General features: G+C 35.9%; 8 protein-coding genes across 8 annotated transcripts; 5 read left to right on the top strand and 3 right to left on the bottom strand.

The window, feature by feature from the left end:
• Positions 1-1,395: 1,395 nt before the first annotated feature.
• TFA1 (transcription factor TFIIE subunit TFA1) lies at positions 1,396-2,706 on the top strand (the record flags this gene model as incomplete). Its single annotated transcript, XM_003672574.1, has 1 exon — positions 1,396-2,706. One exon carries the CDS (start codon positions 1,396-1,398, stop codon positions 2,704-2,706), a length of 1,311 nt encoding a protein of 436 aa, XP_003672622.1.
• Positions 2,707-3,222: 516 nt separating this feature from the next.
• Positions 3,223-4,536, top strand: TCD2 (tRNA threonylcarbamoyladenosine dehydratase; the record flags this gene model as incomplete). The annotated part of the gene is made up of 1 exon (XM_003672575.1): positions 3,223-4,536. One exon carries the CDS (start codon positions 3,223-3,225, stop codon positions 4,534-4,536), a length of 1,314 nt encoding a protein of 437 aa, XP_003672623.1.
• An 846-nt stretch (positions 4,537-5,382) lies between these two features.
• Positions 5,383-6,279, top strand: CTP1 (Ctp1p; the record flags this gene model as incomplete). The annotated part of the gene is made up of 1 exon (XM_003672576.1): positions 5,383-6,279. The coding sequence occupies one exon, from the start codon at positions 5,383-5,385 to the stop codon at positions 6,277-6,279; it is 897 nt and encodes a 298-aa protein (XP_003672624.1).
• A 234-nt stretch (positions 6,280-6,513) lies between these two features.
• BSD2 (Bsd2p) lies at positions 6,514-7,506 on the bottom strand (the record flags this gene model as incomplete). The annotated part of the gene is made up of 1 exon (XM_003672577.1): positions 6,514-7,506. One exon carries the CDS (start codon positions 7,504-7,506, stop codon positions 6,514-6,516), a length of 993 nt encoding a protein of 330 aa, XP_003672625.1.
• An 892-nt stretch (positions 7,507-8,398) lies between these two features.
• SNF5 (Snf5p) lies at positions 8,399-11,449 on the bottom strand (the record flags this gene model as incomplete). Its single annotated transcript, XM_003672578.1, has 1 exon — positions 8,399-11,449. The coding sequence occupies one exon, from the start codon at positions 11,447-11,449 to the stop codon at positions 8,399-8,401; it is 3,051 nt and encodes a 1,016-aa protein (XP_003672626.1).
• A 206-nt stretch (positions 11,450-11,655) lies between these two features.
• Positions 11,656-13,494, top strand: APM3 (Apm3p; the record flags this gene model as incomplete). The annotated part of the gene is made up of 1 exon (XM_003672579.1): positions 11,656-13,494. The coding sequence occupies one exon, from the start codon at positions 11,656-11,658 to the stop codon at positions 13,492-13,494; it is 1,839 nt and encodes a 612-aa protein (XP_003672627.1).
• Positions 13,495-14,188: 694 nt separating this feature from the next.
• Positions 14,189-16,975, top strand: FOX2 (bifunctional hydroxyacyl-CoA dehydrogenase/enoyl-CoA hydratase FOX2; the record flags this gene model as incomplete). Its single annotated transcript, XM_003672580.1, has 1 exon — positions 14,189-16,975. The coding sequence occupies one exon, from the start codon at positions 14,189-14,191 to the stop codon at positions 16,973-16,975; it is 2,787 nt and encodes a 928-aa protein (XP_003672628.1).
• A 408-nt stretch (positions 16,976-17,383) lies between these two features.
• On the bottom strand, positions 17,384-17,723 carry QCR10 (ubiquinol--cytochrome-c reductase subunit 10; the record flags this gene model as incomplete). The annotated part of the gene is made up of 2 exons (XM_003672581.1): positions 17,384-17,617; positions 17,715-17,723. 2 exons carry the CDS (start codon positions 17,721-17,723, stop codon positions 17,384-17,386), a joined length of 243 nt encoding a protein of 80 aa, XP_003672629.1.
• Between the last annotated feature and the right edge of the window lie 297 nt (positions 17,724-18,020).

Raw genomic sequence — 18,020 nt, forward strand, 5'->3', positions numbered from 1 at the left:
TCTATATATGAAAGAAGAAAGTCCGATGATTCATCTTGTGTGGGAAAACGGTTTCCTCCTTAATATTTCAATGTATGGTAATAGATCCTTTATAGCCACAGATATTTGGAGAACATGATGGGGTTTTCTGTCTGTGTCTTTATTATGACTTCTGTTAATTTAAGAAGAGTTTCCCGATTTCTTCCGAACGTATAAACGGAGTTCGAATTTCGCATATATAGGAAAAAACAGCGGTTACGGCCAAAGTATTATATTTGTATGAAGTGGTTAGAAGATGCATAGCAGTCTTACCCTAACCAGCTGGCACAACGTTATCGTCGTCTAGAAACTTGGTCAACCCCGTCAAGCATCAGTGAATATTATTTAACAAGACCAAGCCGTTTTCCAACTGCGGCTAATCATCTTTATAAGTAATTTACTTGTTATTGATACTTCAGAGTTATCTCTTAACTACGTTCAAATATAATATATAGTTTGACTTATTTTGTATATAAAAGCAGATGATAATAAGGCGGATACTTAAAAGTTCTAAGATCGGGGCTTTCTCTGAAGCAGCTTCTGCTGCAAGCTTATCATTAATTATAGTAGCTCTTGAAAAGATCGCAATGCTTGGCATGCAACATATACAGTTAAGTAGTCCCTTCACTGATGGCGCCTCTAAGATACTGATCTTAGCGACCTGTTGACTATAGACCAGGCATTTTTGTAACATCGTTCACGGATATTCATGTTCATAACATAAATTCCGACATAGAAACGGCATAATCATGCAAGCGTGGCAGCATGTATGCCAAAAAATATGTAGATTCATCGTAAATAACTCCTTTTGAAGGGATATTTTGACCTTTATTTTATCAATAATAAAGAAAGTAGTCAAACTTAATGTTAGTGGCCAAGATCTATGCTTTCTTCATGGGAAAAAGGTTAAAGAAACCGCAGACAAGGAACAAAACTGCTAGATTCTCTAAGAGCAACCTCCAAGAGTTTTAGTACTGACAGTTCAGATTATGGTAATTTTATAAAAGGCAAGCACTTAACTCACATGTGTAGTAGTGCTTCGACGCCCATAGAGGTCTCCTTACGAAGTTGTAGAGCTCATAACTTGGTCCTCTTTGTATTGAACAAGAGTGTCTTAAGATCAACGAGGAAAGCAAAGGTATATTGTAATAATTGCTTTCAAATAATGTACGGGTGTTTAGAAAGAACTTTCAATGGCAAAAATGATCATCCAAGAAAAGATAAACATGAAGAAGTTGTTTAGTCAAATAGACAGTACAAAAGATCATAGGAGATAAACAGCTATTTTGCTCTATCAAACCAAACTTTACCTCACTATTCACCTTTGCATTAGGTGCTAAGAAAGACACGGTCATATTTATTGAAAACAACACTATTATGGATAGAAATATTGATGAAATTGTAAAGAATTTATTAAAATTCGTCGTTAGAGGATTCTACGGTGGATCCTACGTATTAGTACTGGACGCCATCCTATTCCATTCCGTCTTGGCAGAAGATGATTTAAAACAACTGTTAAGTATAAACAAAACTGAATTAGGTCCACTAATTGCCCGATTAAGATCAGATAGATTGATTTCCATCCATAAGCAAAGAGAATATCCACCTAATTCTAAAAGTATAGAACGTGTCTATTACTATATTAAATTTCCTCATGCAATCGATGCCATCAAGTGGAAAGTTCATCAAGTGGTACAACGTCTGAAGGATGATCTTGATAAAAACTCTGCTCCTAATGGTTATATGTGTCCCATTTGTTTGACCAAATATACTCAGTTGGAAGCTGTACAATTATTGAACTTTGATAGGACTGAATTTCTATGTTCGTTATGTGATGAACCGCTAGTGGAAGATGATTCAGGGAGGAAGAACAAGGAAAAGCAAGATAAATTAAATAGATTAATGGATCAAATCCAACCAGTTATTGATTATTTGAAAAGAATTGATGATTCAAGAATTGAGGAAAATACATTTGAAATCTCATTAGCGAGATTGATTCCACCACAGAATCAATCTCATGCTGCTTATACATATAATCCTAAGAAAGGTAGTACAATGTTTAGACCAGGTGATGCTCCTATGGCTAATGTGATGGGGACTGCATTGGGTAATGATAGTAGTAGACGTGCTGGTGCAAACTCACAAGCTACTTTGCATATTAATATTACTACGGCAAGTGATGAAATTGCTCAAACTAAATTACAAGAACGTCAAGCAGAAGAAAAAAGGAAACAAAATGCTGTTCCTGAATGGCATCAACAGAGTACCGTGGGTAAGAGTGCATTAGGAAGATTAGATAACGAAGAGGAATTTGATCCACAAACAACAGCACAGGCTTTACAATCTACGGAATCAATGATGAATGGCGGTAACGATGGATATCAAAATCATCGTACGTTGACCGAGCAGGAAATTGAAGAAAGGGAAAGTGAGAGAGCATTAAATGAATATTATGCTGCGTTGGCAAGGAAACAAGCTGCAGAGAGGAAGAAAGAGGAAGAAGAAGAAATGGAGGAAGAAGAGGAAGAAGAAATGGAGGAAAAAGGACGAGAAGAAATGGATCAAGATGCCATTGATGAAGAAGCAGAATTTGAAGATGAATTTGAAGATGTCGTAGAAGAGAAAAAGGAAAACCTAACTCTCCAGAAACGGAGGCCGAGAAGACAGCTAATCCACAGAATAATATAGATAAGAAGAGTACCGCGCAAGATGAGGGGGAAGAAATAGAGGCTGATGGAGATGACGATATGGACATTGAATTTGAAGATGTATAGTAGACAGCATCTTTTCTACATGATTATAAGCATATATATATATGTATATATACCCGATGATACAATGCATAACACAGCAATTTTTTTTATCCACTTTCCTGCTAATAGAAAACTTAATGATAGAGACTCTTCGTCGAGTCTAAGGTATATATTTAGGAATCAGACTGCATTATCCCAGTTCTCGCACCGTTATATAGAATTTAAGTCCAATACATCGATAACTCTTGATGAATTTGTCTTATTATTCACAAAAGAAAATTAGCCGTTCATCGATTTTACAAAGGAAAAAAAGAAAAAAATTGAAAAAGTTTAAAAATAAAGTAACAAATTCCTAACTTCATCGCATCGACTTACAGAACAGTATTCAATTTCAACTTCCTATTTATTTACTATATCAATAGCAATAAGTATTGTTGTCGGGACGATCAAAATGGGCAATGAAACATGGAAAATAGTCACAACAACTGCCTTACTTTCCGTTGCTGCCACAAAATGTGCAGAAATGGCATGGAAACATTATTCATTAAGCCATCAACAAGAGGAACACAAATTTGCTCCTGTACAATCGAAGAGGTCAAAATATGACGATAATTTATTCCGCGAACAACTAGCACGTAATTATGCCTTTTTGGGTGAAGAAGGGATGGAAAAATTAAAGCAACAATATATTGTAGTGGTTGGTGCAGGTGGTGTTGGTTCTTGGGTGGTTACAATGTTAGTGCGTTCAGGTTGTCAAAGGATTAGAGTAATTGATTTTGATCAAGTTTCTTTAAGTTCTTTGAATAGACATAGTTGTGCTACTTTGAAAGATGTGGGGACTTCCAAAGTTGAATGTTTGAAAAGACATATGGCTGAGATTGCACCATGGTGTGAAATTGATGCTGTGAATGAATTATGGAATAAAGAAAATGGTGAGAGGTTGATTAAAAGTGGAGGTGAACCAACTTTTGTTGTTGATTGTATTGATAATTTAGACACTAAAGTGGATCTTTTAGAATATGTCTATAATATGAAAGTTGATTTTATTTCATCTATGGGTGCATCAACCAAAAGTGATCCAACCCGTATTAACGTTGGTGATATCACCACTACAGAAGAAGATCCAATGGCTCGTTCTGTTAGAAGAAGATTAAAGATGAGAGGTATTACTACAGGTGTTCCAGTTGTTTTCAGCGCAGAAAAACCTGATCCACGTAAGGCCAAACTGTTACCACTACCTGATGATGAATATGAAAAGGGTCAAGTCGATCAATTAAGTGCATTAAAGGATTTTAGAGTGAGAATTCTTCCTGTTTTGGGTACAATGCCAGGTATATTTGGTTTAACCATTGCTACTTGGATCATTACTAAAGTGGCTGGTTATCCAATGAACCCTATAGAAGGTAAGAATAGAATCAAAATATATGATGGTATCTATCAATCCTTAGCTGGACAAATGTCTCGTATTGGTAAAGAACAACGTGTACCAGTTGCAGTTAAAGATATTGGATATATTGTTGAAGAAATATTCAGAGGTAAATCCCCAGTAAGTGGCTATTCTACTAGATTAACCTTATCTCTATGGGATCCAAGTAAGCCAGTGTCATTACAAAATGTGGTATTATTAACTAAGGAGGAGCAGAAAGCTCATGAAGAACGTGTTTTGAATGGTCAAGAGAAACTACAAGATGTCTATTCTAAAGAGGTCTTAGATTTGATCAAAGAAAGATTTGAAGAAGAAAAATATTACTCCCAATTTAGATGAGATACGTCTTGTTTTTAAATGATTTACAGGATATGTATATGTAATATAGACCCAGGTATTGTTAATACAAGATATAATTCACTGAATAAACTCTTACATCGGGTTCTAGACATTCTGGTGTATTATAGTTTGGGCGAAGTTTAAAGGATTTACTTCAATCTTGAATATATTAAATATTTATCTTATAATAATTAATCATAGGACTATTTATTGTAAATATAGTACCATTTTACTTGTAACAATCATTTTTCGAGCTGTCAAAATTTGTGTCAACGAATTTTTTTGTGGGGTTATTCAAGGAAAAAGGATTCTGGAGAGTGGGCGTCACTCAGAGCCTTGCCTAAACGTACGTAGGACCAAGAAAACTTCAAAATATATGTTTTATTAATAGGGTTATGCTATAAAAGTATGCAAAATATTGAGAATTTAAACTCTCTGAACTTTGAGCTAATAACAACCCACGTATAATCTTGAGAATTCTTCTGACAATGTTTTCTTGTTTTTCAGGCCTTTCCTCTTGGCCTAATAATGCAATGCTCTTTTTCTACTTGGAAAAAAAACTAAATTCCGCTGGAAAAAATTGAGAATTAGATACGAAGAAATATACCGATGGAAATATTGCACAAAGTACGTGCTTATGTAAATAGTCTCGAAGATTCGTTAGTCATATGAAGGTCTTAAGATATCATATATAATTGGGAACATAAGGACAAGAAAGGATTGTTCAAATAAGATAATTATTGTTGTCTAAATTTCTAAGATTTTCATTTTCTTTGCAAATGGTTTCTTTCTTTGAAATAATCAATAGAACTTAAGCAGAGTTTTTCTTAAGCAAAACAGTGCAAAATGTCAAAACAAGAGAAGAAGGCCATTGATCCATTACATTCTTTTATTGCAGGTGCCCTAGCCGGTGCCATTGAAGCGTCAATCACGTATCCATTTGAATTTGCCAAGACTAGATTACAATTGATTGATAAGACTTCGAAAGCGTCGAGAAATCCATTAGTCTTGATTTACAACACTGCCAAGACTCAAGGTGTCGGATCAATCTATGTCGGTTGTCCCGCTTTCATCGTTGGTAATACCGCCAAAGCAGGTATTAGATTTCTTGGGTTTGATACCATTAAGAACATGTTACGTGATCCAATGACTGGTGAATTAAGTGGGCCTCGTGGTGTCATTGCAGGGTTAGGTGCAGGTCTACTGGAGAGTGTTGTTGCAGTGACACCATTTGAAGCCATTAAGACCGCCTTGATTGATGATAAACAAATGGCTAAACCAAAGTATCAAAATAATGGACGTTCAATGCTGCGAAATTATTCTAGTCTTGTGCGTGATGAAGGGTTTTCAGGGCTTTATCGTGGTGTTTTACCTGTTTCAATGAGACAAGCAGCTAATCAAGCTGTTAGATTGGGTTGTTATAATAAGATTAAGACTATGGTACAGGATTATACGGGATCTCCAAAGGATAAACCATTATCTTCTGGGTTGACGTTTATTGTTGGTGCATTCAGTGGTATTGTTACAGTTTATTCCACCATGCCAATTGATACAGTGAAAACAAGGATGCAAAGTTTAGATTCTACTAGATATAGTTCTACAGTGAATTGTTTTTCCACGATATTTAAAGAAGAAGGTTTGAAAACTTTCTGGAAAGGAGCCACTCCAAGATTAGGTAGACTAATCTTAAGTGGTGGTATTGTTTTCACAATTTATGAGAATGTATTGGTCTTCCTGGGTTAAACTTTAACCAATTCTTAATCATATCCATTTGTAGGACATTTGTATTATATTTTTTCGTAAATAAATATGATTATTTATAAATTTATAGAACGTAAAAAATAATGGGACTAAATTTGGGTATTATATTAAAGTAAATAATTTTTTCATTTAGACAATGAGAAAATGGTAGATTTGAAAAGAAGTTTTAATTATGTGCATATTTATATTATTAAAATAATAATTCTGGAAGTGAAGTTAAACTTGATCTTGTGACATATACTTACGTTCCAGTTTTTTAACATTGATGTAGTCTATTATACTTTTAATTGAGATGAATAATCCAAGTAGCCCAACCGATATTGCTAAAATTGGAACTGGATGTTTCTCTTCATCCATTCCATGGCTTAAATTAGATTGAAAGTTATCTTGAGACATTGCTGTTGCAGAAGATAAATCTAAATCGTCATAAGAGTTCGGATCTGACAATTCCAATCTATTTAGACTTTTATCCTTCCCAACTTTCGAAGTCACATTATTAGGAATCATTGAATAAGCATAACCAATGAAAGTCAGTCCCAATCCAAACCTTGAACCTTGCTTTGCAGCATGTGATGTGTGTAAAATATAAGTGATTAAGAACCCAATGAATTGGAAGCTAGTACTTACAATAATATTCCAAAACAAATTTGCAATATTCCCCACGGGTAAACCTTCTATACAAATCTCATCAGCGTACATCTCACTACTCATATCCATACCATAATAAGATGGTACCATATCTGCGGCGGCCTCATCATAAGTAGGAGGAGTATCGTTTTGGTTTTCTCTTGCAGCATTATCGTTAGCTTCAGGTTTAGCGGTTAAATTTCTGAACACACCGTCGAAACCTTCACCTCGAGGATGATGCGTAAGATCTTCCGTGTTGTTGGATCTCCTTCGGAATACACGATCAAGGATATTGAAATGTCTCCCTATGTTCCCTATGTGTCTGGCGGTTCTTTCTCTTAACTCTGATGGGATGAGTCTATCAGTGGCGCTGGTACCAGGGGTATCATCAGTTTCATTGGCATCGGGCTGTGAGGAAGTTGCTGCTTCGGTTTCGACTTCAGGTGGGATTGGAGACTCTGGGAAAGGTGAAGACGGCCGTGTTTCGATGTGTGTCGGTGTATGTATATCTGTGGATAGCTCTATGGGTTCTTCGTTCGAGTAGGGCAGCGATGTGTTACTTGATGATCCTACTTGTGCCATTCTTATTCGATGTTGTTGTTTTTTACTATCCAAATGATGGATGTTATACTACTATGTTGTGTTTGTAGACAATGTATCTTGGCGTTAAGGTTCTGGGTTGGCTCTTGTATTGGAATTGGCCCTGGCTGTTGCTAACGTTCTATTACACTGATATATACGAGAACCCAGTTACTAATATATTTATTGTCTTTCCAAATATCCACCACCACATACATATCTTTTCTTTTCTAAAATACGCACGGAGGATTTTCCGATTTTTCTGGGTAAGTTCCGCGGAAGAGACGAGACGGGGCGGCACATATCCAGTGGAAGAAAATTATTTGCAGCCGATCGTTTTGAACGAGTCAACATTTTTTTGGTTTGTTTTGTTTACTTTTCGTCTTCGGAGTTTTGGAATTTGAACGATGATGTTACCCAGATTTTGAATAAAATACACTGTACCTAGAGAGAGGGCCGTACATATCGAAATGACTTACGGATCTACCACAAACGAAGAAATGCCTTCTTCAAGTTCTATTCCCATGGGTATTGTAAAGCCGATAACTATATTTATATGTTTTTTTTATACTACAAACCCTACAGAACACATATAATTAAGACCTGATGAAGAAAATTTGGCTGAGTATACGTCGATATTATGAATATTTTAATGCATCCCCTGTTCTGGCGCCAGGGTCAAGACATTGTATAAAAAGTGAAACTTAACTACGCAATCAACGTATCAAACGTGGGCTCTGACTGGCTGATACTCAAAGGATTACAGGTTTGAATATTACTTTTTCTTTACTTAATTTGAAGAGTTATAATTACAAAAAAGTGTTACATTTACTATGCTTTGATGTATCTAGTGAATACATAAAGTTATTCTATTATTTTTCTTGAATCAAAACGTTTACTTCGGTGTGTCATTAAACGATAATGGGAAAGTGATGTTTATTGGTGTTGAGCTTTTTCCTGAATTTGCTTTCAGAGGTTCTTGTGACGTCGCCCTTGGTACTTTATTCACCGGAGCATTAACTTCTCTAGATACTTGCGGAGGAGCCGGTACCTGTGAAGTTTGTTGAAGTTGATGTGATAATGAAGTCTGCTTTGGAACAGGTCCAATTGGTGTATGCGATTGTAATGAGCTGTTGTCACGGAACGGTAGTGATACAGGTGGCGTTGCGGTCGCACTTACTGATGTATTTCTTTGCAAATTCTCGTTGGTTGTACCCGTATTTGTAATATTCTGCGGGAGTGGCTGTAATGTTACTTTTTGTTCCTCTTGTTTCATGCTCTTCGGTTTGATGGAAATGAGTAGGGACTGCCCTGGAATATGATCGATAATATAACAACGTGGCATCTGCGGCTTAGGTCTCTCTGGCCTTTGTTTATATTCGACAACCGTTTTTAAATCATAAGAGTACACAGAGGGCCCAAGATCTATTCCACCTGGCATTAAAGTACTTCTCACTGGGGTCCTAAATGTTCTTGGGATATCTGCTATATCAGGTAATAAAATTTCCGTCGGCAAAGTATTGGAGACTGACCCTGAAGCTTGTAAGTTAGAATTGAGAGTGGAATTGGAATCGCCACGGAGATTAGATGAACTATCTAATTTATTATTTAGTAACATGGCACCACGTCTGTTGGAACGACCTTGTCTTCTCTTACGTCTTGTATCTCTATCTTTATCTTTTTCCAATCTTTCTAATTCAGCAATAGATATTTGTATCAAATTTGGTGTATAATTTTTAGAATCTGCTGGTGGTCTCAATACATCAGCAATGGTTAACGTAGGTAGAATTCTACTTCTAATATCGTCATCACTAATTGGTGAGCCATCAAAATTATACCCTAAAATTGCTAACGACTTATGATACATATGAACTTGTTCTCGGATGGAATGAGAAATTGCAGTTTGAAATTCGCCAGGTAACTCTAATTCTTGACATAAATTTTCTGCAAATTCCTCTGGGCAATTTTCAGTATTGGAAATGTCCCATTCAAATTGATCAATTAATTGATTTTGTCCCACGACAATATCTAGCTTAATTTTAATTCTTAAGTCATCACCACCTAATTTTTGTTTCTTACCACCTCTCATCTTAATCAAAGTTTTATTGTTATATGGGTTTGATTGATACTCCATTATTTGCTCCTGGATGGAATTAATAATAGTATCAATGAATTTATCTAAATATCGGTCATTATCAGTATCTACTTTAGATGATTCTGGAACGTATTGGAAATCATGAATCATATCGGTGACAAACTCTTTCAAATCAATCAATGTATCGTTCTTATTCCATAGTAAAGTATCTCTTAAAAAAAACTTATCTTTCTCTACATCAAATTCTAACCTAATTGGAACTAATTCTTCCAATCCATCCACGTCATCATCATTAGCATCCATTACAGCGGCAGCATCCTTGACATCATGTCGTTCTTTAAATATTGGTTGTTTCAAAGAATCATACAACATAATAGGATCATATGAGACCGGAGGATGATCCAGATCGATTCTTCTTCCCTGTGAAGGTGAAATAATATTAGTAGTAGTATTAGTGATTCCGTTCCCATACCCACGATAACCATAACCCCAAATACTCGCTGCGGGTTTATTTTGTGATGTCGATGTGATTGATTTCATCCTTGTTGATTTAACTTCTTGATAATATTTTAAATGTGTCCATAATTTGTTTATGTATTCATTATTACTTAGACCATGGATACTGGTAGGTTCTGTTCCTATGATTTGTGTTTCTGTGGATTGTTTGTTTAATCTGTCTCTTTGAATTATTTGTTCATATAATAATGTGTCTGTCTTGATGGGTTCTGATAAGGATGATATGTATGTGGACCAATATGTATCGAAAGGTAATTTTGTTTCTGGTGGATCGTAGGGGATTGTTCTGAACTTGGGTAATTCTAATGGTTTAGGGAGTGGTTGTGTCAATTGCGCTGTTGCAGTTGGTATACTTTTTCCCTTGAGATTATTATTCATTGCTGTGTTAGCAGTTGTGCTCGTTTCCTTTGGTTGTTTTGCTCTTGATACTCTTGGTTTCTTCGTCTTCTTAGGTGCTGTAGCAACGGTGTTATTTGGTGGGGCTTGCGGTTGTGGTTGTGGTTGTAGTTGTGGATGCTGCTGTTGCAGTTGTGCTTGCGGTTGTATTGTTGCCATGGTAGATTGAGGAGTTCCTTGTTGTGACAGCCGCTGTTGTTGTGCTTGTTGTGTTTGGAACGGCATTTGTTGCTGTTGTATTTGTTGTGGTGGAACAGAAGCATATGGAGATTGTATAGATGGAGTCCCTCTATTCGATGGATGTTGCTGCTGTTGTTGTTGTTGTTGTTGCTGCTGCTGTTGCTGCTGTTGCTGCTGTTGTAGTTGGATTTTTCGCATTATTTGTTGTTGAGCCATCGTTACAGCTGCAACAAGAGCAGAATTTTCTTTAGCTAAAGCCTTTTCCTTTAAATTTTGTAAAATCATATGCTGTTCAGGTAATGGTAGTTGACTAATTTGTGGAGGTATATTGAAATTCAATACTGGTTGTTGCTGTTGTTGCGGTTGTGGTTGCTGCGGCTGCTGTTGTTGCTGCTGGGCCTGGTTTTGCATGGATATACCCATGTTATTATTTGTAGTCGTATTTGGAGGAGATTGATTATTGGGCATTGATGGACCGCTTGAAGTATGTCTCATGGTCGGTGTATTATTGTTATCATTCCTTTGTTGTTGTTGCTGTTGCTGCTGGATACGACTAATTAATAGTTGTTGATGTTTCTGTTGTATCATTTGAATTTGAGTTGGGTTCAAACTTTGTAGGAATTGTTGTGGTAATTGAGATAAACTAAAGGATGGAGTTCCAAGGTTGCTAAAGAAATTAGCTGTGGACATGTTTCCGCCGGCGCCACCACTGCCACCGCTATTATTGTTGCTGTTATTGCTATTGTTATTGTTATTCATTCTCGTAATGGTGATACATATGTAGTATATGAAATAGCACTTCTCTTCCTCCCTTGTTCGTTTGTTTCGCTGTTTGTCTATTGATATGCTCAAATCAAGTCTTTATTTTTATGTTTTTGTTTAAGTTTTTTTATTACTGTACGTATTTGTCGATCGATGTTAAACAATACTGAAAAATCATAGAATTGATATTAACGTATATACGTATGTACGTATTACATAACAAAAAACAGTGTTTTAAGGAAATAGATAAAGACAGTAGAAAGGAACATAGAGAAGCAAGGATGTCGATTGGATTAGGATATTATATACTTGACAGCTCACACAATTTAGTATTTGAATACTTACCTAGTGGTGAATCACCATCATTTGACCATCTTTCCAAAAAGATCAAATCTAATTATTCTGAACTTCTTGAACATAAGGGAGGTGTTACTGCTCATGCTGATGGGTATAAAGTAGGTACGAATTTGAAACTTTATGTTTATTTTTCTGTTACAAACAGGTTATATTATTGGAGTTTAATTGAGTTTAAACAGCACCATGATATGACAGCGAAGAAAGATGACGAAGGGAAAGGGGAAGTTAAAACGAGAGTAAACGGAGGAGAGAATAACGATGGTATGGTTCAAAAATATTTACTTGAAAAGATAGACACTATAATCCTGGAATATTTTGATAAAGATACGATTACTACGACGAAGATAATGAATAATTATGATAGAATTTCATTAATCTTCCATAATTGCGTGAATGGAGGTCTACCCAATGTTGATTATTTAACGTATGAAAATCGATTTAAAGATATTATCCCCATGAGGACTGATTTTTCTAGTGTTTTCAATTCTACTGCTTATAATCTTCAACAAGTTGTTACGCAACAACATTTAGGAGGAGGAGGAGGATCATCTTCATTTAATGGTCGTCATGATAATAATTTTAATACTACGATACGTAGAGGCGTTGATGATGATATGATTGTCCCATGGAGGAATGGGAACATCAAAAACGCCAAGAATGAATTATATATTGATATGAAGGAAGATATTCATGTAAATTTCCGAAATCAAATCAAGAATAGGAAAGGGCGAACATATGATAATAACAATAGTAATGGGATAAGGGTGAATAATCCTAGTTGCATGAAATTAATGAATGGATATATTACAGGTGTTATCGATGTTCGAAGTTATTTAAATGGTAATCCTATCGTTGAAATGAAATTGAACACATGTGGTAATGACATGGGTACTCCATCTTTACATCCATGTGTTGAATTGGAAGGAGATATGAATGGAGATGATGATAAAGTTATGGATTCTTTAAAGTTCATACCACCTGATGGTAAATTTTGTTTAGCTAGATATTGTGTTGATTTAAACAAGAATAACAAGAACGCTGTTGGTGTTAACAATAGAGATATTGGCTTGGTTAATGTTACATTTGAGAATGGGTTAGGACCACAACGGGATGAATTTGAAGTAAGATTAAATATCAAGGGATCGACAATGGTTGAACACATTGAAGATTTGAAATTAAAATTAAAGTTTGTATTAAATCATTCAGCGATGAGCTGCGAAGAGGACAGTTCCACTAAGATTAAGGTGTTAAGGACCTCACACGGAAGAATATCTGTTGTTAGTGGAAGTATGGGGGGAGATGAGGAGGAGGAAGAAGAAGAAAGAGACAATGATGATAATGGTGATGGCAACAACTACGGTTGCAGAACTGATCGATGGGAATGGATCTTTGATAAAGAAACCGCCACCGGGAGTCTGCCTGTGTTACGAGGATGTATTGAATATTCCAAAGAATATACCGGTAATGTCAATGGTGGTTCGGACAGCAATATTGGTTCTGCAATTGGCAATAATAGAGTAGACTTCGAGTTAGCGACAGTGTCCATGACTTATTCTTATTTGGGTCAATTAGCTAGCGGGTGTCGAGTGATAGCCCTAGACCTCGTGAAAAGCAATGTGGCACGGGTGTTCAAAGGTGTGAAATATATCACCCGGGCGACAGAGTACACTGTGGAGACCTGTTGATTAACACCGGGGGGGGGGGATCCAACACAGCTCTATTTTAGCGGCGAAATAAGATAGATAGCAATTGCATATACATACACACATATATGCATACATATATATTTATATATGATGCTGAACGTTACATCTTTGAGTTCTGCTGAAATGGAAGGAAGGCCGCTGACATATGAAGTTCCGGTCACATGATCACCTGAGCACGTGATCCCTTAGTCTTCCGTACAGCCCGGATTGCCCGTATAAACTCCGGCGCTTTTACGCGAATAAGTATAGAAGAATGGACATATACTTTACCATACTATACCATACTATACCATATAATACCATATTACACCATATTATACAACAGCGTCTTTGATGGGATAACTCCATACGGCGATGAGCGGCTTCTTGGTCGTTTTCCCCAACTGTGACTATAATAGAATTACTACACTATGTGCTACAATACTACTACTACAGCCGCCCGCCTGTAAGTGGTAACAAGTTAAGGGTAGTTGGTTAGTAGGTACCCCAGTAAAAGAAGATACAACAGCATGTGTAAGAATGAGTATAAATATGAGAGAGGAATCTACGTTCCGATCTTAATTTTATTATTGGAGGACCTAGTCTCTTTTCTTACTTCAAACGGTCCTTCTACGAACATAACAAATACATAATCAAAAGAGACAAACCAAAGCTAAGCAATTCAAAAACAACAATGTCGTCTTCAAATCTATCCTTCAAGGATAAAGTCGTCGTCATCACAGGTGCCGGTGGTGGTCTAGGTAAAGTATACGCCCTAGAATACGCCAAGCGAGGAGCCAACCTAGTCATCAACGATCTAGGTGGGACCCTAACAGGATCCGGTCATGATTCTCGTGCTGCTGATATCGTAGTCAACGAAATCAATTCCAAATATTCCAAAATGGGTGCCAAAGCTGTCCCCAATTATGATTCCGTCAATTCAGACGGTGAAAACATCATCAAGACTGCCATCGACAACTTTGGTAGAATCGATATCTTGATCAATAACGCTGGTATCCTTAGAGATAGCTCATTCGTCAAAATGACTCCGGAACATTTCCATTCAGTCATTGACGTCCATTTAAATGGTGCCTATAAACTATCAAGAGCTGCTTGGCCATACATGCGTAAACAAAAATTCGGTAGAATTATTAACACTGCCTCTCCTGCAGGTTTATTCGGAAATTTTGGTCAAGCTAATTATTCTGCTGCAAAATTGGGACTCGTTGGATTAGGTGAAACTTTAGCCAAAGAAGGTTATAACTATAACATTATGGTTAATTCTATTGCTCCCTTAGCAAGATCGAGAATGACTGAAAATGTTTTACCTCCTCATATTTTGAAACAATTGGGACCAGAAAAGATTGCTCCCTTGGTATTGTTTTTAACTCATGATGAGACAAAAGTGACAAATTCAATCTTTGAATTGGCTGCTGGATTTTATGGACAAATTAGATGGGAAAGATCATCAGGACAAATCTTTAATCCAAGTTCTGAGAACTATTTCACTCCGGAAGCTATCTTGAATAAATGGTCCGAAATCACCACGTTCGATGATAAACCTTTCAATAAGACTCAACATCCTATGCAATTGTCTGATTATAATGATTTGATTTCAAAGGCTAAAAAATTACCTGTGGAAAATGATCAAGGTTCTATTAAGATTAATTCTATCAAGGGGAAAGTGGTCATCGTCACTGGTGCAGGTGGTGGTTTAGGTAAGTCCCATGCCATATGGTTCGCAAAATACGGTGCTAATGTTCTCGTCAATGATATTAGAGATCCTAACACCGTAGTTAATGAAATTAATAAACTATATGGTGAAGGCACTGCCATGCCAGATTCTCATGATGTGGTCACCCAAGCTCAGTTCATCATCGATAACGCATTGAAACAGTTTGGTCATATTGACATATTAGTAAATAATGCAGGTATCTTACGTGATAGATCATTTTTGAAAATGAAAGATGATGAATGGAATTCAGTCATTAAAGTGCATTTATATTCCACTTTTGCAATGTGTAAAGCTGTTTGGCCAGTTTTCTTAAAGCAAAAATCTGGTGGATCCATCATCAATACTACTTCCACTTCAGGAATTTATGGGAATTTCGGTCAAGCTAATTATGCTGCTGCTAAAGCTGCCATCCTGGGATTCTCAAGAACTATTGCCATTGAAGGGTTTAAGAAAAATATCATTGTTAATATTATTGCTCCACATGCTGAAACTGCAATGACAAAATCAATCTTTGGTGAAAAGGAATTAGCAAACCATTTCGATGTCTCACAAGTCTCTCCATTTGTAGTCTTGTTAGCATCTAAGGAATTACAAGATGTCAATAGTAAGAAAGGCGGTGTCAAAGGTCAATTATTCGAAGTTGGTGGCGGTTGGTGTGGTCAAACAAGATGGCAAAGAAGTGGTGGATTTGTCTCCACTGAACAAGATATTACTCCTGAATTATTGAAGGCACATTGGAACGAAGTTACTAATTTCAAATCTGGTACTGTCACCGTAGGATCCACAGAAGGATCTTCAATGGCTATATTACAAGCTGTTCAAAAAGCCCAGATGTCAAAAATTTCCAGTACTGCATCTCATGACGATAATGAGTCCTCGAGTTCTTCAAATGGTTCCACAACTTTCAATTATACTGAAAAGGATTGTATTCTTTACAACTTAGGTTTAGGTTCTACTCGTAACGAATTGAAGTATGTTTATGAAAATGATCCAAATTTCCAAGTATTACCCACTTTTGCTGTTATCCCATTCATGAAATCATCAATGGAATCATTTAACATGGATCAATTAGTGGAAAATTTTAATTTCACAATGTTATTACATGGTGAACAATATTTCAAATTACCAAAGTTACCATTACCAACAAGTGGGAAGTTGAAAACTGTTTCAGAACCATTACAAGTCATTGATAAAAATGGTAAGGCTGCCGTCATTGTAGGCGGTTATAAGACATATGATACTAAGACAAACAAGTTATTAGCTTATAATGAAGGTACATATTTCATTAGGGGCGCTCATGTCCCTAAGGAAAAGCAAAAATTAGATCCAAGTGTTAGATCCAAATTTGCCATTCAAAAATTCCAATCACCAACTAATAAATCACCTGATTTTGAAATAGAAGTTACTACCTCAGAAGATCAAGCTGCCCTATATAGATTGTCCGGTGATTTCAATCCATTACATATCGATCCATTTGTTGCTAAATCTATTAAGTTCCCAAAACCAATCTTACATGGATTATGTACAATGGGTATTAGTGCAAAACAATTATATGAAAAATTTGGAGCATATGATGAATTGAAAGTTAGATTCTCGAGCGTTGTATTCCCAGGTGATAAATTGAAAATTAAAGCATGGAAACAACCAAATGGTATTGTTATTTTCCAAACAATTGATTCCAATACAAACCAAGTTGTTTTAGATAATGCTGCTATTAAGTTAACTAACCCTACCTCTAAACTTTGATTGATTGATTGGCTGGTAACAATTTTCAAGCTCCGACTATCTTTAATATTCATGAAACTATTTCTTTATCTTCCTCTATTTCTTTCTTAAATTTCATGGTTTTATATAAATATATATGTCTGTAAATGTGAAGAAACGAATAATAATATTCATCCAATTTTAAAATATCTGAAAAAAAAAATCACTATACTTATTAAAGAAAATATCTGATCCCATATTTTTGGTTAGGACTATACAATATATATAGTTGTTTATTTATACTAATATCAGAAAAATCAGCATGAGAATTTTCATTTTTATTTCATTCTTTTCGAGAAATAATGTTAGATGGATATATATATAATTAGAATATGAGACATAAGAAGACGTTTAGTAGGAAACAAATATTTCAGGCATTGCATCGTTTTATTATTCTTCTACCTCACCTTCGACAGCAGGAGCTTCCTTTATCCAATGAGAACCAAAAATTGGGATCTTACTAAATATTTCAGTTTGGAAAGTTGGCCAACCTTCAACAAACACAAACATACCAAATAATGATGCACCACCCCATAGCCATAAATTAGGTGTATATGCTACTAAACTTCTTAATGATAATCTTCCCAAAAATGGGTTCGCTTTCGTATTTATTTTTGATGTATACTAATTTAATTTTTTGATAAGGATTTTCTTGTTAGTAGTATGGCCTTATGTTTTTAAGTAGATTCTGCGACGGCATACCATGTCATTCTACACATACTGTTACCATGATATGTTCCTTCAACGGTGTTGTAGTAGTAGTTAATGTAGTCAGGGAAAGTGTAATAGTTAAACTATTTTACTATATTGATGTTTTTATTGCAGATATTAGCTGCCTTTTCTGTTCATTCTGTAACTTCTAACTCCGTTATTATATAAAGGCTCTGAAATTTTTCCCTTAAATTTCCTTTGTTAAGTGTTAATGCGCGATGAGTTTCGAATATTTATTTTGTCTTAGTTGATTGGCTCGAACCTCTCGAACTTCTCGAGTCTTCAAGAGGCAATTTGAGACTCAATATACCAACAG

Source organism: Naumovozyma dairenensis, chromosome 11, assembly GCF_000227115.2.
Source record: "Naumovozyma dairenensis CBS 421 chromosome 11, complete genome".
NCBI lineage: Eukaryota > Fungi > Ascomycota > Saccharomycetes > Saccharomycetales > Saccharomycetaceae > Naumovozyma > Naumovozyma dairenensis.